This window comes from Agelaius phoeniceus, chromosome 2, assembly GCF_051311805.1.
Source record: "Agelaius phoeniceus isolate bAgePho1 chromosome 2, bAgePho1.hap1, whole genome shotgun sequence".
Classification (NCBI taxonomy): Eukaryota; Metazoa; Chordata; class Aves; order Passeriformes; family Icteridae; genus Agelaius; species Agelaius phoeniceus.
The window spans coordinates 31,608,699-31,629,455 of NC_135266.1; the positions used below are offsets into that span (position 1 = coordinate 31,608,699).

Below are 20,757 nucleotides of genomic sequence, written 5' to 3' on the forward strand. Positions count from 1 at the left end.
GTTCCCCCGCCCAGTCTCCGCTGCCCGTCCCGTTCCCGTCGGGAGCCCTCCGGTTCGTGTCTCCGTCCCTGTCCATGTCGCGGGCGGGGAACGATGGCATTGCCGCGCTGGAGCGGGCCGGGGCGGAGACGCTGAAACGGGCGGTGCAGCTGGACGTGGCTTCCCGGTTCCAGGAGTCGCTGGTGTGTTACCAGGAGGGCATCGACCTCCTGCTGCAGGCAATGAAAGGTCGGGGCTCGGAGTGGCCCTGGGGACACACGGGCAGTGCTGGAGCCCGGCGTCCCACGGGGAGGGAGCGGGAGCTGGCGGTCTCCTCCCGGGAGAGCCGGGCCGGGCAGGGCTCGGGAGCGCCGGCCTCTGTGCTCAGCTGGCCCGTGACTTTCTGTGATTCACAGCCACGACTGATGAGGCGAAAAAGCACCGCTACCAGCAGAAGATATCCGAGTACCTGACCAGAGCCGAGGAGATTAAAGAACACATCAAGAAACAAGGTATGAATACCTAAACGGGGGGTACCGAGAGGAGGAAGCCAGGCCCTTCCTGGTGCTGCCAATCACCAGGACATGGGGCAGAAACTGACGCACGGGACGTTCTGCCTGAACATGAGGAAGAACTTCTTCACAGTGCGTGAGACCGAGCACTGGAACAGATTGTCCAGAGAGAGTGTGGAGTTTCCCTCTCTGGAGATACTCAATGAAATAAATAGGGCAGGAGATCTTTCTCCTTTTTAATGCCTTCATTAAAAAATCAGCTCGGGTGGGAAGAACCGACGGGTCGCGCTCACGCTGCCGCTGCTTCCAGGAGTGGCACGGAGGAGGAGGAAAAGTGCAGCTTTGTCCGCTGGTCTGTGGGCAGAGATGGGGCTTCTGTCCTCACGCGAGCACCACGAGATTCCCAGTTTTTCAGTTTGACATTCGAGGTCATCTGTCCAGCTGACGACTTTTTAGGTTAGGGTGAGGGGTAAAAAGGGTCTTAGTGGACACTGGATTCTGTTCTTCACGTCTAGACATCATTTCAATCCTTCAATTCCGTGTTGGCTCGTTGTTTTTAGGGGTTTTTGCTAGGTTTGGTGAAGGGCTTCTTCATTTGCAAGCCAACCCCGATGTCCCCTCCTCTTCACCATCCTGAGTGCCATCCTCCAGGAAGCAGCAGGGTGTTACTCAAGAAAAAAGGGGAATTCCCAACCATCAACAACAGGTAGTTAACGAAAAACTATTAACAAAGGGTGATTATAACAACAAACAGTTAGAACTCCACCCTGGCAGCAACTGGCCCAACCTCTGAACTCTGCAACCTTTTAAAAAAATGGGCTACTTTTCTACTCATAACACTCAAGAACTGTCTGGACACAATCCTGTGCCATGTGCTCTGGGATGACCCTGCTTGAGCAGGAGGCTGGACCAGATGTCCCGCTGTGGTCCCTTCCAGCCTGACCCATTCTGTGATTCCATGAGCTGGGATGTACCCGAGGTACCCGTTTGCTTTTAAATGTCTGTTGTTACATGAATGTTTGATGGGCGAGGTATTTAACATGTGAATTATATCCTGACCTTTACTTAAACAGAGATTTACTTTCCTTTCAGATAGCAAATACCATAAGCAAATCAGGATAGAAGAAAATGCAACAGGTTTTGGCTATGAAAAGCTTTTCCATGAGTACCTCACTGAGAATGTTTCTGAAGTTTGGGTGGAAGACCCATACATTCGCCAGGTTCATCAGGCAAGTAGATATTTGGTGTAACTGATATAGATGTAGCCACTAGAGAAATTCCAAGCTACTAAATTAACTGAATCTTTTTCAGTTGTATAACTTTCTACGATTCTGCGAGATGCTAGTTAAGGGGCCATGCAAGGTGAAAACAATCCACCTCCTCACTTCCTATGATGAGGTAAGTGTCTAGATTTTGAGTTCTATTCTGTGTACTCAGATGATGCCACATGCAAAACAAGATATAAAAATGCAGACTTGTTCCTAGATAGTTGAACATAAGTAATTTTGTAAGTTCAGAGTTTTCTCATTAACAAATTCTGAGTAAGCAGAATCTTAAATTTCTCTGAAAGTTTTGTTGTGGAAAATGTCATAAAAACCAAAGCATCTGTTGAGACGGGTTGTTTTGCTCTTCCAACAGCTGTATTTGTCATTTTAGAGGCTTTCATGAGCTGAAATCTCTCAAACTGCACCAGTTACCACTGCACTTATTTAAACTATTACTGCACTTATTTTGGCTCAAATAGTACATATCTAGTTTCAAAGAGCTGAGAGTGAGCTCATCCTCCACATCCCTCAGCAAATATACCTGTAGACTGTCTGCTTTTTATCCTGTCTTTGAAACTGTAAATCTTCCTTCATCCAAGTTACTTTCTTTTGGTTTACTTTGATAATGAAAATGTTTTGAGTTTAAAGGTGTATGAGTTTAAGAAGTGGTGACCAGAAATAGAATATATAGTTAAAAAAAAGAAAACAAAACCCCATAACATTATTTTTACTTTTGATAGGGTAGTGGGAGGAATCAACAGATGACTGCCTTGGAAGAAATAAAAGAGTCATTGAGAAATTATGGAGTAACACTGAATATTAACTTTTCATCTTCAATACATGATCGGGAAATCAGGTGGGTGATACAAAAAATGACCAAATGGCAGTTATTTGACCTCAAAACTATTTAACCCTAAAAGTTAAGTAGTTAACTTTTGAGATAATTACAGCTGTGATTAACAAAATAAAAGGCACTGGCCCTCACTGGATGAAATCAGCCCTCTGTAGTTCTATATTTTTTAATTGTGAATAGTTGTCTCTATACAGAATGGTGTCTTCTGTGGTTCACACAGGTATTGGTGACACTAGGAAATAATTGTGATTGAAACAAGGAGCTTGTGCATCATGTGGATGTAACCTTTTTATTGTGCATTTTTCAAACAGATTCAGCAATGGGTGGATGATTAAGATAGGAAGGGGTCTTGATTATTTTAAGAAACCAAAGGTAAGGATGCTTTCACTTCTTTAATTAAGTTAAAATGAGCTCTCCATGGTGAGTATATGCTCACTGTGTCAATTCTGTTCATTTCTGCAGGGTCTTTTCAGCATTGGATACTGTGACTTTGACTTGAGACCTTGTCGTGAAACAACAGTGGATGTCATTCTTACTAAACACACAAAGAAAATGTGATCAGAAATGACTGCTTTTAATAAGTGTTTTCATAAGCATAAAAATGTAAGACTGAAAGATGTTGCTTGAGTCCAACTGGTTGCCCACAGAAGCAACTCTTTTAAGTACTTAGTGCAGTATAGCTTTTAAAATCTATATATTTTAGAATGTTTGAGACTTTCCAGTCTGAGAAAACAACACTGCATGATTCCTTCATTGTACTTCTTCTGTAATCTTAATTACAATCCATGTCTAAATTTTATCTTGATTTCATAACATACCCTCAATAGTGTCTTTCAAAAGCCTCTATACTGTCATTTCTATTTTTACTGTTGATTTTGTCTTGAGCCTGTTTTGGATTTTATATCTTTAACTGACCACCTCACAATCATTGGAAGCTGGGCTCCCACATGTCCCCTTTTATAAGCAGTCTTATTTATTTCCTTTAATTCCTGTATTCTACTTGTGACTACTATTTTGCAGGGTTTTTGTCAATCCTGTAATACTTTACTTCCCAGACTTTACTAGTAATCCCAATTTTTACATTCCAGCTTCCAAGCTCTTTGCCTATGAACGTTGTAGTGTTCAGTACACAGTCATTTTAGGGTTGTCTTATGTGCCTCTGCATCATGGATTTTGGACTGAGAAGGCTGCAAAAAGCTGTAATCTCTTCCCTGGCACTCCTGTGTGTTCTTTTATTCCATGATACATATACCTGATATCCATCCTTTGCTTTAAGTGTGGAAAGGATGTGTGATCCTCTCTCAGTCTTACTCTCTGACTTTAAAGCCCAATGACTGGCTTTTCATGCCACTCTCAACTGCAGTATTTCACTAGTACTAAGGGAGTCCCTAAAAAGAAAATTTAAGTTTTTTCAGAAGTTGGGTAGCCTGAGTATCTCAGTTGGTCAGAGCATGGTGTGAATAATGCCAAGGTCATGTGTTTTATCCCTGTAAGGCCCAGTCACTTAAGAGCTGGACTTGATCCTTGTGGGTTCCTCAAAATATAAAAAGTCCCTCGACTCAAAATATTCTGCAATTCTTAGCAATATACTATATTTAGAATAAAGACAAAGTCTTCCCTTGTCATTCCTTCAGCCTTTGGAAACCAGAAGGTATTACCAGAGTTGCTGGTAATACTTTTTTTTTTTTCTTCCTTATACAAGAGTTCTTTGTTAGCAAGAATCTGCCTAAGTCATACAATCTGACATAAAAAACAGGCAGTGGCCTCTTTTTCAGGTCCCATCAAAATGTTTTCAGCCTCAGGACTGACATGTGCCTTACACTTTCTGCCTTGTAATACAATAGGCCTCTATATACTAGTAGCATGTTTATTGCTAGAACTTTTTTTTGTTTCCTATATTTATTTTTCTTGATGGTTGGTGTATTCCATTATCATTTTTTCCCCTTAATTACTTTTTTATTTAATCTTCTGTCATCTAATGCTGCTATTCTTTTCCTCTTGTTTCTAACAACAAATCTATTCCACAGTAATCAATAGGAAAAGGTCTTTGCCTTGGTTTCTGGGTCACAATTAGCCAGTGGTCTGTCTTCTTTATCCTTTCTCATAATAATGTTTCAGCTTTGCAGTGTTGCATCAGGAAAATGAATAATATATGTGCCACAGAGCTGTGTGCTATTAGTCATTCCCCCAAACATTCCATAGGAGCTCCCTGGTTTGCTGCTGTGATAGGAAGTTTCTAGTCACTTGTGAATTTTATTCAGTTGTGTATAATATATGCCTATTTTTAATGCGAATAAAGGTTATTTTTTATTATTTGTAGCTTTAGTCATCTGTCTGATTTCTTCACAACATCAGGAAATTCAAGGAAGCTGTGAAATGCCTCATAGATGAAGCCACGTTCTGGAGAAGGCTCACTGTAAATACAGTAATTTCCCAAATGTGAAGCTTTGTGTCTTTTAACCTAGTCCAGCAATTTCAAACATAGAGAATCACAGAATTAACTAGGCTGGAGAAGACCTTTGAGATCATCGAGTCCAACCTATGACCTAGCATCAACTAGACCATGGCATTGAGTGCCACATCCAGTCTTCTTAATCACTTCCAGGGAAGGTGACTCCTCCACCTCCCTGGGCAGCCATTCCAATGCCCAATCACTCTTTCTGTGAACAATTATTTCCTAATGCCCAGCCTAAACTTTCCCTGGTGCTGCTTGAGGCTGTGTCCTCTTGCCCTGTCACTGGTTATCTGGGAGAAGAGCCTGAACCTCACCTGGCCACAGCCTCCTTTCAGGTATCTGTTCTGATCTAATCAAAATTGCATTCCACTTTTTCTTCAACAACAGTGAAATACATCTTGAGCCTTTTTTTTTATAATTATACTATATATATATAGCTATCATTTAACAATAAAACTGTCACTTTCACTTCATTGTTGCCTTTTATGAGAAAATCTGCTAGGTGGTAACATAAGGAAACTCTTTCTCCTAGATCTGTATTTGCATTTTTGAGTGTTTAGCTTTGATGCCAGTACCCATGGCAGCAGGGACTCCCAGCTTTGTGCCAGGCACAAGAACAGAGGAGGCACCTGTGGCCTCCCAGTTAGCCTCTTCTGTCCTCATCACAGAAACGCCCACACTGAACTTCCTATCTTCCCCTGCTCTTGCACGTGCATGGACAAAAGCCCTAACCCAGGCTGGACCTACAGTGATTCACTACCCAGCGGTGAGCTGAGCTCACTGCAGTGCTTGTACAGCAGAGGCACAGGGGCACAGCACTCTGCAAGAAAGGACTTTGAATCAGAAACCAGGGGACATCCCTCTCTACACAGCTCAGGGGCTGTGACACAGCCTTTGGGCTTCTGTCCACAAGGAGCAGGATGCAGGCTGGGGCATCCAGTGCAGCAGCACAACACCAGTTTTACACCTACCCCATTCCATCTGTGTCAGCCATTTGTACCTTCTCTGCTACAGGGCCAGTTTGGGATGTCGCCACTATTTTGCCTGGTTCAAGCAGCAATGATGTCTTGTCAGCAGTGGTTTCAATCCTACAGATGGGGAACATCAGGTGCAGGCAGTGTGAAATTTAATTGTAATTAAATTATTAAATAAAAGTACAAGATTAAACAGTTTGTTTTCTACAAGCTGAATTTTTCTCTTACTAGTGATTGTTTTAATTTTGTTTTCGATACATTAAAAAAGCAGCAGAAGTTTAACTTACATTTTCAAAATGCAAGTCACATTAACCTTATCATATTCTCACACAGTAGCCTCCACCTGCTGTGTAACTCATCGTCTTGTGGACACAGTCTTAGCAATGTTGTCACTAGTGTAGTGGTTTCATTTGGGCAAAACTTACTGCCAGTAAGACTCTTGACCAGTTCACTGTACAGTCCTGGTGGCAGCCACTGCTCTGGCAGATCAATGTTACAGACTTCAATTCTTCCATGCTTTACATCCATATTTACTTTAACGTCAAGAACAGAATCTTTATAGACCATGTTAAGACATGTGCTAATACTGAACTTTGGTGTCTTTCCATACACCCATTCCCAGGTTTGTAGTTCTTTAGTTTTGTTGCTAATTCCAGGAAGCAGAGTCTCATCAGCTGGATTTATTAAAGTGATATGGTGATCTATCTGGTGTTGCATAGCATATTCTTTAGCAATGGCATCCAGGAGCATCTCAGAAGTTAAACTAGGATCCTCTTCAAAGAGATTTTTCACCAAGGCAGGCACGCTAGGAGTGGCATTGCTCTTTAGCCCTTTAAAAGGACTTTTTAGCACAGACGATAAAACAAACTTATCTGCATTACAGAGTAAGGTACAGTGGTGATAAGCACTTGTCCTTCCCAGCTTTGCAGCAGTGCCTGAGATTTTGTATTTCCTGTCTAGCAAGATGTCATACCTGTCAGTGACATGTACATCTAACTGGGGTCGCAAGGCTTTCAGTGCCTTCACAACGAGCTTCAGGTTTTCCATTCGTTCATATTTTTTTCTGGTTGTGAAGAAAGTCAAATTGATATTGCCTAGGTCGTGGTAAACTGTTCCTCCTCCACTTCTTCTCCTGGCTAGTTTTATATTTTTTTGCCTCAATAGCTTGAGGTTGCATTCCTGCCAGGGATTCTGATGTCTCCCTATTACCACGGCAGGGGAATTTCTCCAAAGGAAAAGGACCTGTTGCTTCTCTAAATCCATGTGGTCATGGATCCAATCTTCCACAGCTAGATTTTGGTAAACATCATTAGAAACAGACTGGATAATGAGGCCTCCGCTAGCTGTGCTCCAGAAGCAAGCTTTTGGAGTCCTGAGGACGCAGGGCAGCCAAAGGCAGTTCTTTAATGACTGGAGCACCATGTTTTTAACAATTGCACAGCGCATGGAAGGAATGCCTGCTCTGCTAATGCTGAATGCGGCAGGAGTGCAGGCGGCTCCTGTGACAGAGCGGAAAGGCCAGTGGCGGGCATGAGACACTCATGCTCTTCCCACAGCAGTACGCCAGCTCCCAGGCACGGTGCTCCTCCGGTGATGCCGCTCAGACCCGGCCGGAGCCTCACAGGACATCGGGGGTGTCACAGCAGCTGCTCCTCACACTCCCTGGTGCTGAAAAACCAAAGGAAGAAACGGAATGTGTATTATCCCCTCACTCAACGCAGCCTTGCTAATTCGATTTCACTTTGCGTAGTCCAGCTTTGTTAAGGTTTTCTGCCTTCTTTTCCATAGGGTTCCCGGCGCGGCGTCCCCTCAGCCCCCGACGCCGCGCCGCCGCCCGCACAGCCCCGCCGGGCGCCCTGCGCTACTCACGGCGGGTTGCGGAGCGGTTCCAGCGCCCGTCCGCGCTCCCGGGGACTCCTTGGAACCGGCAGCATCGGGAGCGCTTTCCGCTTCCCGGGTGAGAGGTGCTGGGGGCGGGCGCTGCGCCTGCCGTGCGGCGGGGCGGGCTGAGGGCGGCGGCGGCCGGGGAGGGCTGAGGGCCGGGGGCTGCGAGCACGGCCCGGTGCTCGGTGAGCGGCGGGGTTCCGCCTGTCCCAGCGCAGCCACGGCACTGGGCGGGGGATGGAGCTGGGGAGAGCGGGAATGACCAGAACACAGAATCGGTCGGGTTGGAAGGGACCACAGCGGGACTTCTGGTCCAACCTCCTGCTCAAGCAGGGTTATCCCAAAGCACATGGCACAGGACCGTGTACGGGCGGTTCTTGAATATCCCCGGCAGGGGAAGCTTCACACCCTCTCTGGGCAACCTGTTCCAGTGCTCAGTCACCTGCATAGTAAAGGTCTTTCTCATGTTCAGGTAGAACTTCCTGTCCATCAGTTTCTGGCTGTTGTTTCTCATCCTATTGTTTGGCACCTCCAAGAAGAGCCTGACTTCATCCTCTTCACACCTTCACTTCAGATAGTTTTGGGCATTTCCCACAATATTTACAGGGCAACAAGAGGTGCACAATGCATAAAATGGATGATTTTTCTTAAAAGACCCAGATGTGCAGTTCGTCTCTGCAGGACATTCTGGATGCTAGAAGCTTTTATGAGTTCACAAGGGCACAGAGTTAATGCAATTGCAGATACTTGTGATACATACTCTCTATGGTGCTCATAAAGAGATAGAAGCTAAATGTCAATAGCATAATTCATTAACAAGCTGGAAAGTGATCAAAGACTAGACATATTGCCGGCAGCAGATTGTCTTCAGATTTGCATTTAAGCCATTCTTAAAGTCTGCCAGACCTTAGCTATAATTCTTCATCAAGAGCTATTGTCCGTGCTTAAGCTTACACTGTGGGAGAATGTTCAGTGCTAGGTGAAGTTTTTTATGCGCAGTAGTATCCCTATGGGCAGATATGTGCTGTATTTCTCTTGTTCATAGATGTGTACTTCTAAAAGGTACATTACATAATTTGTCTTCCATTCTGCCTTAAAAGAACTGTGTGGGTGTAATAGGGCAAGTAAGAAACCATCACAACATGTGTGCTGGTGGTGATTAGTGAGAGAAACAGACTCTAAAAAGCAGTGTGTGCCAGCACCTTTAATGTTGCATGGCACATTAAAAAATAAAAAGGAAATTTATTAAAGCAATTTTAAATGGACAGAACTTTTTGATAAAATAGACTGGTAATCATTTTTCAGTGGAGCGAACTATTACGTAATGCACAGGTAAAAAAAGGCAAAAAAAATGCGGTGATTGTCCATAAAAATGTGCTGGAAATCAATGTTGAAGACGGTTGACAAAATGCAAATATGAACCGGTGCATTCTAGCACTGGTCTGAAGTATGGAAACGCATTTGTGAGACAAGTGATGTTACTAAAACCCCCAAAAAAAAGTGGGACCAATAGTCTCCATTTTGGCATTTGATTCTTGAAGATTTGTAGTGTGTCATTTTGTCACACGGTGTCCCTAAAATTCCATTCAGGAAGTGAAAGGGAATCTTGCGAACCCAAAAAGAAAGGCTTAGAAAAATTCGGGAAAAGAGATAGGATCAAATGAAATGCAATTGCAAAAAAGCCGAAAAAATGAAGAAAATGGGGAGGTTTAGTGACTTCAAGAAATGGTCTGTGAGGAAATGAGCTGCATTGCAAAGGACCAAAAAATGCAAAACCTAAGCTGAGAGATGTTGCAAAAGCAGGCGACAAAATAAGGGACGAAGACACAACTTGGGGCGGAAGATAGAATACACATGGCATGGATGTTGTACACACAAAAAAAAAAAAAAAAAAGAAATCCTTACCATATGCCATTAAGTGCAGGCACATGCAGCAAAGCTTGGAAAATTGGATCCCCGCTGAAGGCCAAAAGAGATAAGAAGGACTTACAAACAGGCTGGAATGGAGATAGCATCAAAGGAATTGCAATTGGAGGAGAAAAAAAAAGAAAATTGGGAAATTTGGGCAATTTAGTGACTATAAGGAAATGGACCGGGATGATATCAGAGCAGTGCAAAAAAGCAAAACATGCCAAAACTAAGCTGAGAGATGTTGCAAAAGCAGTGGGAAAATGTGAAGGAGGAAGACTAAACACGGAGGGGAAGATATAAGGGACATGGTATAGACATGAAAAAAACCTAAAATAAAAAAGGGAAAAAATTTTTCCCATATGCCATTAAGTGCAGGCACATGCAGCAAAGCTTGGAAAATTGGATCCCCGCTGAAGGCCAAAAGAGATAAGAAGGACTTACAAACAGGTTGGACTAAAATTCCATTCGGGAAGTGAAAGGGAATCTTGCGAACCCAAAAAGAAAGTCTTAGAAAAATACGGGAAAAGAGATAGGATCAAATGAAATGCAATTGCAAAAAAGCCGAAAAAATGAAGAAAATGGGGAGGTTTAGTGATTTCAAGAAATGGTCAGTGAGGAAATGAGCTGCATTGCAAAGGACCAAAACATGCAAAAACTAAGCTGAGAGATGTTGCAAAAGCAGGCGACAAAATAAGGGACGAAGACACAACTTGGGGCGGAAGATAGAATACACATGGCATGGATGTTGTACACACAAAAAAAAAAAAAAAAAAGAAATCCTTACCATATGCCATTAAGTGCAGGCACATGCAGCAAAGCTTGGAAAATTGGATCCCCGCTGAAGGCCAAAAGAGATAAGAAGGACTTACAAACAGGCTGGAATGGAGATAGCATCAAAGGAATTGGAATTGGAGGAGAAAACAAAGAAAATTGGGAAATTTGGGCAATTTAGTGACTATAAGGAAATGGACCGGGATGATATCAGAGCAGCGCAAAATACCAAAACATGCCAAAACTAAGCTGACAGACATTGCAAAAGCAGGGCAAAACATCAAGAAGGAAGACACAACTTGGAGGGGAAGATATAAAAGGCATGGCATGGATGCTTAAAAAAAAGAACAAAAAACCCAGAAAAATCTTTCCCACGGTCAAAGCCATCAAAAGGCATGGCAATGTCATCAAGTGCAGGGACATGCACCAAAGATTCCTCTCTTGGTCCCCATTGAAATCGCAAGATTCCCTTTCCCTTCCCGAAAGGAAATTTCATTTCCTTTCGGGAAGGGAAAGGGAATCTTGCGAACCCAAAAAGAAAGGCTTACAAACACTCTGGAAAGGAGATAGGATCAAATGAAATGCAATTGCAAAAAAGCCGAAAAAATGAAGAAAATGGGGAGTTTTAGTGCCTTCCAGAAATGGTCTGTGAGGAAATGAGCTGCATTGCAAAGGACCAAAAGATGCCAAAACGAAGCTGAGAGATGTTGCAAAAGCAGGGGAAACAGTCAAGGAGGAAGACACAACTTGGAGGAGAAGATATGAGGGACATGCTAGAAATGCTTAAAAAAACTGAAACAAAAAAAGGAAAAAATTTTTCCCATATGCCATTAAGGGCAGGCACATGCAGCAAAGCTTGGAAAATTGGATCCCTGCTGAAGGCCAAAAGAGATAAGAAGGACTTACAAACAGGCTGGAATGGAGATAGCATCAAAGGAATTGGAATTGGAGGAGAAAAAAAAAGAAAATTGGGAAATTTGGGCAATTTAGTGACCATAGGGAAATGGACCGGGATGATATCAGAGCAGTGCAAAGGACCAAAACATGCCAAAACTAAGCTGAGAGATGTTGCAAAAGCAGTGGGAAAATGTGAAGGAGGAAGACAAAACACGGAGGGGAAGATATAAGGGACATGGTATAGACATGAAAAACAACTATGATAAAAAAAGAAAAAATTTTTCCCATATGCCATTAAGGGCAGGCACATGCAGCAAAGCTTGGAAAATTGGATCCCCGCTGAAGGCCAAAAGAGATAAGAAGGACTTACAAACAGGCTGGAATGGAGATAGCATCAAAGGAATTGCAATTGGAGGAGAAAAAAAAAGAAAATTGGGAAATTTGGGCAATTTAGTGACTATAAGGAAATGGACCGGGATGATATCAGAGCAGTGCAAAAAAGCAAAACATGCCAAAACTAAGCTGAGAGATGTTGCAAAAGCAGCGGGAAAATGTGAAGGAGGAAGACTAAACACGGAGGGGAAGATATAAGGGACATGGTATAGACATGAAAAAAACCTAAAATAAAAAAGGGAAAAAATTTTTCCCATATGACATTAAGGGCAGGCACATGCAGCAAAGCTTGGAAAATTGGATCCCCGCTGAAGGCCAAAAGAGATAAGAAGGACTTACAAACAGGCTGGAATGGAGATAGCATCAAAGGAATTGCAATTGGAGGAGAAAAAAAAAGAAAATTGGGAAATTTGGGCAATTTAGTGACTATAAGGAAATGGACCGGGATGATATCAGAGCAGTGCAAAAAAGCAAAACATGCCAAAACTAAGCTGAGAGATGTTGCAAAAGCAGTGGGAAAATGTGAAGGAGGAAGACTAAACACGGAGGGGAAGATATAAGGGACATGGTATAGACATGAAAAAAACCTAAAATTAAAAAGGGAAAAAATTTCTCCCATATGCCATTAAGTGCAGGCACATGCAGCAAAGCTTGGAAAATTGGATCCCCGCTGAAGGCCAAAAGAGATAAGAAGGACATACAAAATGGCTGGAATGGAGATAGCATCAAATGAATTGGAATTGGAGGAGAAAAAAAAGAAAATTGGGAAATTTGGGCAATTTAGTGATTATATGGAAATGGACCGGGATGATATCAGAGCAGCGCAAAATACCAAAACATGCCAAAACTAAGCTGACAGACATTGCAAAAGCAGGGCAAAACATCAAGAAGGAAGACACAACTTGGAGGGGAAGATATAAAAGGCATGGCATGGATGCTTAAAAAAAAGAACAAAAACCCAAAAAAATCTTTCCCACGGTCAAAGCCATCAAAAGGCATGGCAATGTCATCAAGTGCAGGGACATGCACCAAAGATTCCTCTCTTGGTCCCCATTGAAATCGCAAGATTCCCTTTCCCTTCCCGAAAGGAAATGAAATTTCCTTTCGGGAAGGGAAAGGGAATCTTGCGAACCCAAAAAGAAAGGCTTACAAACACTCTGGAAAGGAGATAGGATCAAATGAAATGCAATTGCAAAAAAGCCGAAAAAATGAAGAAAATCGAGAGTTTTAGTGCCTTCCTGAAATTGCCTGTGAGGAAATGAGCTGCATTGCAAAGGACCAAAAGATGCCAAAACGAAGCTGAGAGATGTCGCAAAAGCAGGGGAAACAGTCAAGGAGGAAGACACAACTTGGAGGAGAAGATATGAGGGACATGCTAGAAATGCTTAAAAAAACTGAAACCAAAAAAGGAAAAAATTTTTCCCATATGCCATTAAGGGCAGGCACATGCAGCAAAGCTTGGAAAATTGGATCCCCGCTGAAGGCCAAAAGAGATAAGAAGGACTTACAAACAGGCTGGAATGGAGATAGCATCAAAGGAATTGGAATTGGAGGAGAAAAAAAAAGAAAATTGGGAAATTTGGGCAATTTAGTGACTATAAGGAAATGGACCGGGATGGTATCAGAGCAGTGCAAAGGACCAAAACATGCCAAAACTAAGCTGAGAGATGTTGCAAAAGCAGTGGGAAAATGTGAAGGAGGAAGACTAAACACGGAGGGGAAGATATAAGGGACATGGTATAGACATGAAAAAAAACTATGATAAAAAAAGAAAAAATTTTTCCCATATGCCATTAAGGGCAGGCACGTGCAGCAAAGCTTGGAAAATTGGATCCCCGCTGAAGGCCAAAAGAGATAAGAAGGACTTACAAACAGGCTGGAATGGAGATAGCATCAAAGGAAATGCAACTGGAGGAGAAAAAAAAGAAAATTGGGAAATTTGGGCAATTTAGTGATTATATGGAAATGGACCGGGATGATATCAGAGCAGCGCAAAATACCAAAACATGCCAAAACTAAGCTGACAGACATTGCAAAAGCAGGGCAAAACATCAAGAAGGAAGACACAACTTGGAGGGGAAGATATAAAAGGCATGGCATGGATGCTTAAAAAAAAGAACAAAAAACCCAAAAAAATTTTTCCCACGGACAAAGCCATCAAAAGGCATGGCAATGTCATCAAGTGCAGGGACATGCACCAAAGATTCCTCTCTTGGTCCCCATTGAAATCGCAAGATTCCCTTTCCCTTCCCGAAAGGAAATGAAATTTCCTTTCGGGAAGGGAAAGGGAATCTTGCGAACCCAAAAAGAAAGGCTTACAAACACTCTGGAAAGGAGATAGGATCAAATGAAATGCAATTGCAAAAAAGCCGAAAAAATGAAGAAAATGGGGAGTTTTAGTGCCTTCCAGAAATGGTCTGTGAGGAAATGAGCTGCATTGCAAAGGACCAAAAGATGCCAAAACGAAGCTGAGAGATGTCGCAAAAGCAGGGGAAACAGTCAAGGAGGAAGACACAACTTGGAGGAGAAGATATGAGGGACATGCTAGAAATGCTTAAAAAAACTGAAACCAAAAAAGGAAAAAATTTTTCCCGTATGCCATTAAGGGCAGGCACGTGCAGCAAAGCTTGGAAAATTGGATCCCTGCTGAAGGCCAAAAGAGATAAGAAGGACATACAAAATGGCTGGAATGGAGATAGCATCAAAGGAATTGCAATTGGAGGAGAAAAAAAAAGAAAATTGGGAAATTTGGGCAATTTAGTGACTATAAGGAAATGGACCGGGATGGTATCAGAGCAGTGCAAAGGACCAAAACATGCCAAAACTAAGCTGAGAGATGTTGCAAAAGCAGTGGGAAAATGTGAAGGAGGAAGACAAAACACGGAGGGGAAGATATAAGGGACATGGTATAGACATGAAAAACAACTATGATAAAAAAAGAAAAAATTTTTCCCATATGCCATTAAGGGCAGGCACATGCAGCAAAGCTTGGAAAATTGGATCCCTGCTGAAGGCCAAAAGAGATAAGAAGGACTTACAAACAGGCTGGAATGGAGATAGCATCAAAGGAATTGGAATTGGAGGAGAAAAAAAAGAAAATTGGGAAATTTGGGCAATTTAGTGACTATAAGGAAATGGACCGGGATGATATCAGAGCAGCGCAAAATACCAAAACATGCCAAAACTAAGCTGACAGACATTGCAAAAGCAGGGCAAAACATCAAGAAGGAAGACACAACTTGGAGGGGAAGATATAAAAGGCATGGCAAGGATGCTTAAAAAAAAGAACAAAAAACCCAAAAAAATTTTTCCCACGGACAAAGCCATCAAAAGGCATGGCAATGTCATCAAGTGCAGGGACATGCACCAAAGATTCCTCTCTTGGTCCCCATTGAAATCGCAAGATTCCCTTTCCCTTCCCGAAAGGAAATGAAATTTCCTTTCGGGAAGGGAAAGGGAATCTTGCGAACCCAAAAAGAAAGGCTTACAAACACTCTGGAAAGGAGATAGGATCAAATGAAATGCAATTGCAAAAAAGCCGAAAAAATGAAGAAAATGGGGAGTTTTAGTGCCTTCCAGAAATGGTCTGTGAGGAAATGAGCTGCATTGCAAAGGACCAAAAGATGCCAAAACGAAGCTGAGAGATGTCGCAAAAGCAGGGGAAACAGTCAAGGAGGAAGACACAACTTGGAGGAGAAGATATGAGGGACATGCTAGAAATGCTTAAAAAAACTGAAACCAAAAAAGGAAAAAATTTTTCCCGTATGCCATTAAGGGCAGGCACATGCAGCAAAGCTTGGAAAATTGGATCCCCGCTGAAGGCCAAAAGAGATAAGAAGGACATACAAAATGGCTGGAATGGAGATAGCATCAAAGGAATTGCAATTGGAGGAGAAAAAAAAAGAAAATTGGGAAATTTGGGCAATTTAGTGACTATAAGGAAATGGACCGGGATGGTATCAGAGCAGTGCAAAGGACCAAAACATGCCAAAACTAAGCTGAGAGATGTTGCAAAAGCAGTGGGAAAATGTGAAGGAGGAAGACTAAACACGGAGGGGAAGATATAAGGGACATGGTATAGACATGAAAAACAACTATGATAAAAAAAGAAAAAATTTTTCCCATATGCCATTAAGGGCAGGCACATGCAGCAAAGCTTGGAAAATTGGATCCCTGCTGAAGGCCAAAAGAGATAAGAAGGACTTACAAACAGGCTGGAATGGAGATAGCATCAAAGGAATTGGAATTGGAGGAGAAAAAAAAGAAAATTGGGAAATTTGGGCAATTTAGTGACTATAAGGAAATGGACCGGGATGATATCAGAGCAGCGCAAAATACCAAAACATGCCAAAACTAAGCTGACAGACATTGCAAAAGCAGGGCAAAACATCAAGAAGGAAGACACAACTTGGAGGGGAAGATATAAAAGGCATGGCATGGATGCTTAAAAAAAAGAACAAAAAACCCAAAAAAATTCTTCCCACGGTCAAAGCCATCAAAAGGCATGGCAATGTCATCAAGTGCAGGGACATGCACCAAAGATTCCTCTCTTGGTCCCCATTGAAATCGCAAGATTCCCTTTCCCTTCCCGAAAGGAAATTTCATTTCCTTTCGGGAAGGGAAAGGGAATCTTGCGAACCCAAAAAGAAAGGCTTACAAACACTCTGGAAAGGAGATAGGATCAAATGAAATGCAATTGCAAAAAAGCCGAAAAAATGAAGAAAATGGGGAGTTTTAGTGCCTTCCAGAAATGGTCTGTGAGGAAATGAGCTGCATTGCAAAGGACCAAAAGATGCCAAAACGAAGCTGAGAGATGTCGCAAAAGCAGGGGAAACAGTCAAGGAGGAAGACACAACTTGGAGGAGAAGATATGAGGGACATGCTATAAATGCTTAAAAAAACTGAAACCAAAAAAGGAAAAAATTTTTCCCGTATGCCATTAAGGGCAGGCACATGCAGCAAAGCTTGGAAAATTGGATCCCCGCTGAAGGCCAAAAGAGATAAGAAGGACATACAAAATGGCTGGAATGGAGATAGCATCAAAGGAATTGCAATTGGAGGAGAAAAAAAAAGAAAATTGGGAAATTTGGGCAATTTAGTGACTATAAGGAAATGGACCGGGATGGTATCAGAGCAGTGCAAAGGACCAAAACATGCCAAAACTAAGCTGAGAGATGTTGCAAAAGCAGTGGGAAAATGTGAAGGAGGAAGACAAAACACGGAGGGGAAGATATAAGGGACATGGTATAGACATGAAAAACAACTATGATAAAAAAAGAAAAAATTTTTCCCATATGCCATTAAGGGCAGGCACATGCAGCAAAGCTTGGAAAATTGGATCCCTGCTGAAGGCCAAAAGAGATAAGAAGGACTTACAAACAGGCTGGAATGGAGATAGCATCAAAGGAATTGGAATTGGAGGAGAAAAAAAAGAAAATTGGGAAATTTGGGCAATTTAGTGACTATAAGGAAATGGACCGGGATGATATCAGAGCAGCGCAAAATACCAAAACATGCCAAAACTAAGCTGACAGACATTGCAAAAGCAGGGCAAAACATCAAGAAGGAAGACACAACTTGGAGGGGAAGATATAAAAGGCATGGCATGGATGCTTAAAAAAAAGAACAAAAAACCCAAAAAAATTCTTCCCACGGTCAAAGCCATCAAAAGGCATGGCAATGTCATCAAGTGCAGGGACATGCACCAAAGATTCCTCTCTTGGTCCCCATTGAAATCTCAAGATTCCCTTTCCCTTCCCGAAAGGAAATTTCATTTCCTTTCGGGAAGGGAAAGGGAATCTTGCGAACCCAAAAAGAAAGGCTTACAAACACTCTGGAAAGGAGATAGGATCAAATGAAATGCAATTGCAAAAAAGCCGAAAAAATGAAGAAAATGGGGAGTTTTAGTGCCTTCCAGAAATGGTCTGTGAGGAAATGAGCTGCATTGCAAAGGACCAAAAGATGCCAAAACGAAGCTGAGAGATGTCGCAAAAGCAGGGGAAACAGTCAAGGAGGAAGACACAACTTGGAGGAGAAGATATGAGGGACATGCTATAAATGCTTAAAAAAACTGAAACCAAAAAAGGAAAAAATTTTTCCCGTATGCCATTAAGGGCAGGCACATGCAGCAAAGCTTGGAAAATTGGATCCCCGCTGAAGGCCAAAAGAGATAAGAAGGACATACAAAATGGCTGGAATGGAGATAGCATCAAAGGAATTGCAATTGGAGGAGAAAAAAAAAGAAAATTGGGAAATTTGGGCAATTTAGTGACTATAAGGAAATGGACCGGGATGGTATCAGAGCAGTGCAAAGGACCAAAACATGCCAAAACTAAGCTGAGAGATGTTGCAAAAGCAGTGGGAAAATGTGAAGGAGGAAGACAAAACACGGAGGGGAAGATATAAGGGACATGGTATAGACATGAAAAACAACTATGATAAAAAAAGAAAAAATTTTTCCCATATGCCATTAAGGGCAGGCACATGCAGCAAAGCTTGGAAAATTGGATCCCTGCTGAAGGCCAAAAGAGATAAGAAGGACTTACAAACAGGCTGGAATGGAGATAGCATCAAAGGAATTGGAATTGGAGGAGAAAAAAAAGAAAATTGGGAAATTTGGGCAATTTAGTGACTATAAGGAAATGGACCGGGATGATATCAGAGCAGCGCAAAATACCAAAACATGCCAAAACTAAGCTGACAGACATTGCAAAAGCAGGGCAAAACATCAAGAAGGAAGACACAACTTGGAGGGGAAGATATAAAAGGCATGGCATGGATGCTTAAAAAAAAGAACAAAAAACCCAAAAAAATTTTTCCCACGGTCAAAGCCATCAAAAGGCATGGCAATGTCATCAAGTGCAGGGACATGCACCAAAGATTCCTCTCTTGGTCCCCATTGAAATCTCAAGATTCCCTTTCCCTTCCCGAAAGGAAATTTCATTTCCTTTCGGGAAGGGAAAGGGAATCTTGCGAACCCAAAAAGAAAGGCTTACAAACACTCTGGAAAGGAGATAGGATCAAATGAAATGCAATTGCAAAAAAGCCGAAAAAATGAAGAAAATGGGGAGTTTTAGTGCCTTCCAGAAATGGTCTGTGAGGAAATGAGCTGCATTGCAAAGGACCAAAAGATGCCAAAACGAAGCTGAGAGATGTTGCAAAAGCAGGGGAAACAGTCAAGGAGGAAGACACAACTTGCAGGAGAAGATAGGAGGGACATGCTAGAAATGCTTAAAAAAACTGAAACAAAAAAAGGAAAAAATTTTTCCCATATGCCATTAAGGGCAGGCACATGCAGCAAAGCTTGGAAAATTGGCTCCCTGCTGAAGGCCAAAAGAGATAAGAAGGACTTACAAACAGGCTGGAATGGAGATAGCATCAAAGGAATTGGAATTGGAGGAGAAAAAAAAGAAAATTGGGAAATTTGGGCAATTTAGTGATTATATGGAAATGGACCGGGATGATATCAGAGCAGCGCAAAATACCAAAACATGCCAAAACTAAGCTGACAGACATTGCAAAAGCAGGGCAAAACATCAAGAAGGAAGACACAACTTGGAGGGGAAGATATAAAAGGCATGGCATGGATGCTTAAAAAAAAGAACAAAAAACCCAAAAAAATCTTTCCCACGGTCAAAGCCATCAAAAGGCATGGCATGTCATCAAGTGCAGGGACATGCACCAAAGATTCCTCTCTTGGTCCCCATTGAAATCTCAAGATTCCCTTTCCCTTCCCGAAAGGAAATTTCATTTCCTTTCGGGAAGGGAAAGGGAATCTTGCGAACCCAAAAAGAAAGGCTTACAAACACTCTGGAAAGGAGATAGGATCAAATGAAATGCAATTGCAAAAAAGCCGAAAAAATGAAGAAAATGGGGAGTTTTAGTGCCTTCCAGAAATGGTCTGTGAGGAAATGAGCTGCATTGCAAAGGACCAAAAGATGCCAAAACGAAGCTGAGAGATGTTGCAAAAGCAGGGGAAACAGTCAAGGAGGAAGACACAACTTGGAGGAGAAGATATGAGGGACATGCTAGAAATGCTTAAAAAAACTGAAACAAAAAAAGGAAAAAATTTTTCCCATATGCCATTAAGGGCAGGCACATGCAGCAAAGCTTGGAAAATTGGCTCCCTGCTGAAGGCCAAAAGAGATAAGAAGGACTTACAAACAGGCTGGAATGGAGATAGCATCAAAGGAATTGGAATTGGAGGAGAAAAAAAAGAAAATTGGGAAATTTGGGCAATTTAGTGACTCTAAGGAAATGGACCGGGATGATATCAGAGCAGCGCAAAATACCAAAACATGCCAAAACTAAGCTGACAGACATTGCAAAAGCAGGGCAAAACATCAAGAAGGAAGACACAACTTGGAGGGGAAGATATAAAAGGCATGGCATGGATGCTTAAAAAAAAGAACAAAAAACCCAAAAAAATTTTTCCCACGGTCAAAGCCATCAAAAGGCATGGCAATGTCATCAAGTGCAGGGACATGCACCAAAGATTCCTCTCTTGGTCCCCATTGAAATCTCAAGATTCCCTTTCCCTTCCCGAAAGGAAATTTCATTTCCTTTCGGGAAGGGAAAGGGAATCTTGCGAACCCAAAAAGAAAGGCTTACAAACACTCTGGAAAGGAGATAGGATCAAATGAAATGCAATTGCAAAAAAGCCGAAAAAATGAAGAAAATGGGGAGTTTTAGTGCCTTCCAGAAATGGTCTGTGAGGAAATGAGCTGCATTGCAAAGGACCAAAAGATGCCAAAACGAAGCTGAGAGATGTTGCAAAAGCAGGGGAAACAGTCAAGGAGGAAGACACAACTTGGAGGAGAAGATATGAGGGACATGCTATAAATGCTTCAAAAAACTGAAACAA

General features: G+C 42.2%; 3 protein-coding genes across 4 annotated transcripts in view; 2 read left to right on the forward strand and 1 right to left on the reverse strand.

The window, feature by feature from the left end:
- The first annotated feature begins 74 nt into the window (after positions 1–74).
- Positions 75–4,928, forward strand: MITD1 (microtubule interacting and trafficking domain containing 1). The gene is made up of 7 exons (XM_054627835.2): positions 75–228; positions 396–491; positions 1,584–1,720; positions 1,803–1,889; positions 2,497–2,612; positions 2,921–2,981; positions 3,072–4,928. Exons 1-7 carry the CDS (start codon positions 75–77, stop codon positions 3,165–3,167), a joined length of 747 nt encoding a protein of 248 aa, XP_054483810.2. The 3' UTR covers positions 3,168–4,928.
- Positions 3,163–7,980, reverse strand: LIPT1 (lipoyltransferase 1). Of its 2 annotated transcripts, XM_077173419.1 has the most exons (3): positions 7,908–7,980; positions 6,326–7,706; positions 3,163–6,152 (listed from the first exon to the last, which is right to left on the reverse strand). In XM_077173419.1, the coding sequence occupies exon 2, from the start codon at positions 7,482–7,484 to the stop codon at positions 6,342–6,344; it is 1,143 nt and encodes a 380-aa protein (XP_077029534.1). In that variant the 5' UTR covers positions 7,485–7,706; positions 7,908–7,980; the 3' UTR covers positions 3,163–6,152; positions 6,326–6,341. The 2 variants fall into 2 exon arrangements, with proteins under 2 accessions (XP_077029534.1, XP_077029533.1); XM_077173418.1 differs by having other exon boundaries at positions 3,163–7,706.
- Positions 7,580–20,757, forward strand: part of LOC129134682 (testis-specific gene 10 protein) — a 51,690-nt gene continuing 38,512 nt past the window's right edge. Inside the window, 2 exon segments of the mRNA XM_077174662.1 lie at positions 7,580–7,733; positions 7,827–7,995. Of these exon segments, the coding sequence (XP_077030777.1) occupies positions 7,580–7,733; positions 7,827–7,995 (323 nt within the window).

Coding starts and splice junctions, on each gene's coding strand:
- MITD1 (XM_054627835.2), top strand. CDS start 75: ATGTCGCGGGCGGGGAACGATGGCATTGCCGCGCTGGAGCGGGCCGGG. Junction 2,613..2,920: donor ATACATGATCGGGAAATCAG/GTGGGTGATACA, acceptor TTTTTCAAACAG/ATTCAGCAATGGGTGGATGA. Junction 2,982..3,071: donor ATTATTTTAAGAAACCAAAG/GTAAGGATGCTT, acceptor TCATTTCTGCAG/GGTCTTTTCAGCATTGGATA.
- LIPT1 (XM_077173419.1), bottom strand. CDS start 7,484: ATGCGCTGTGCAATTGTTAAAAACATGGTGCTCCAGTCATTAAAGAAC.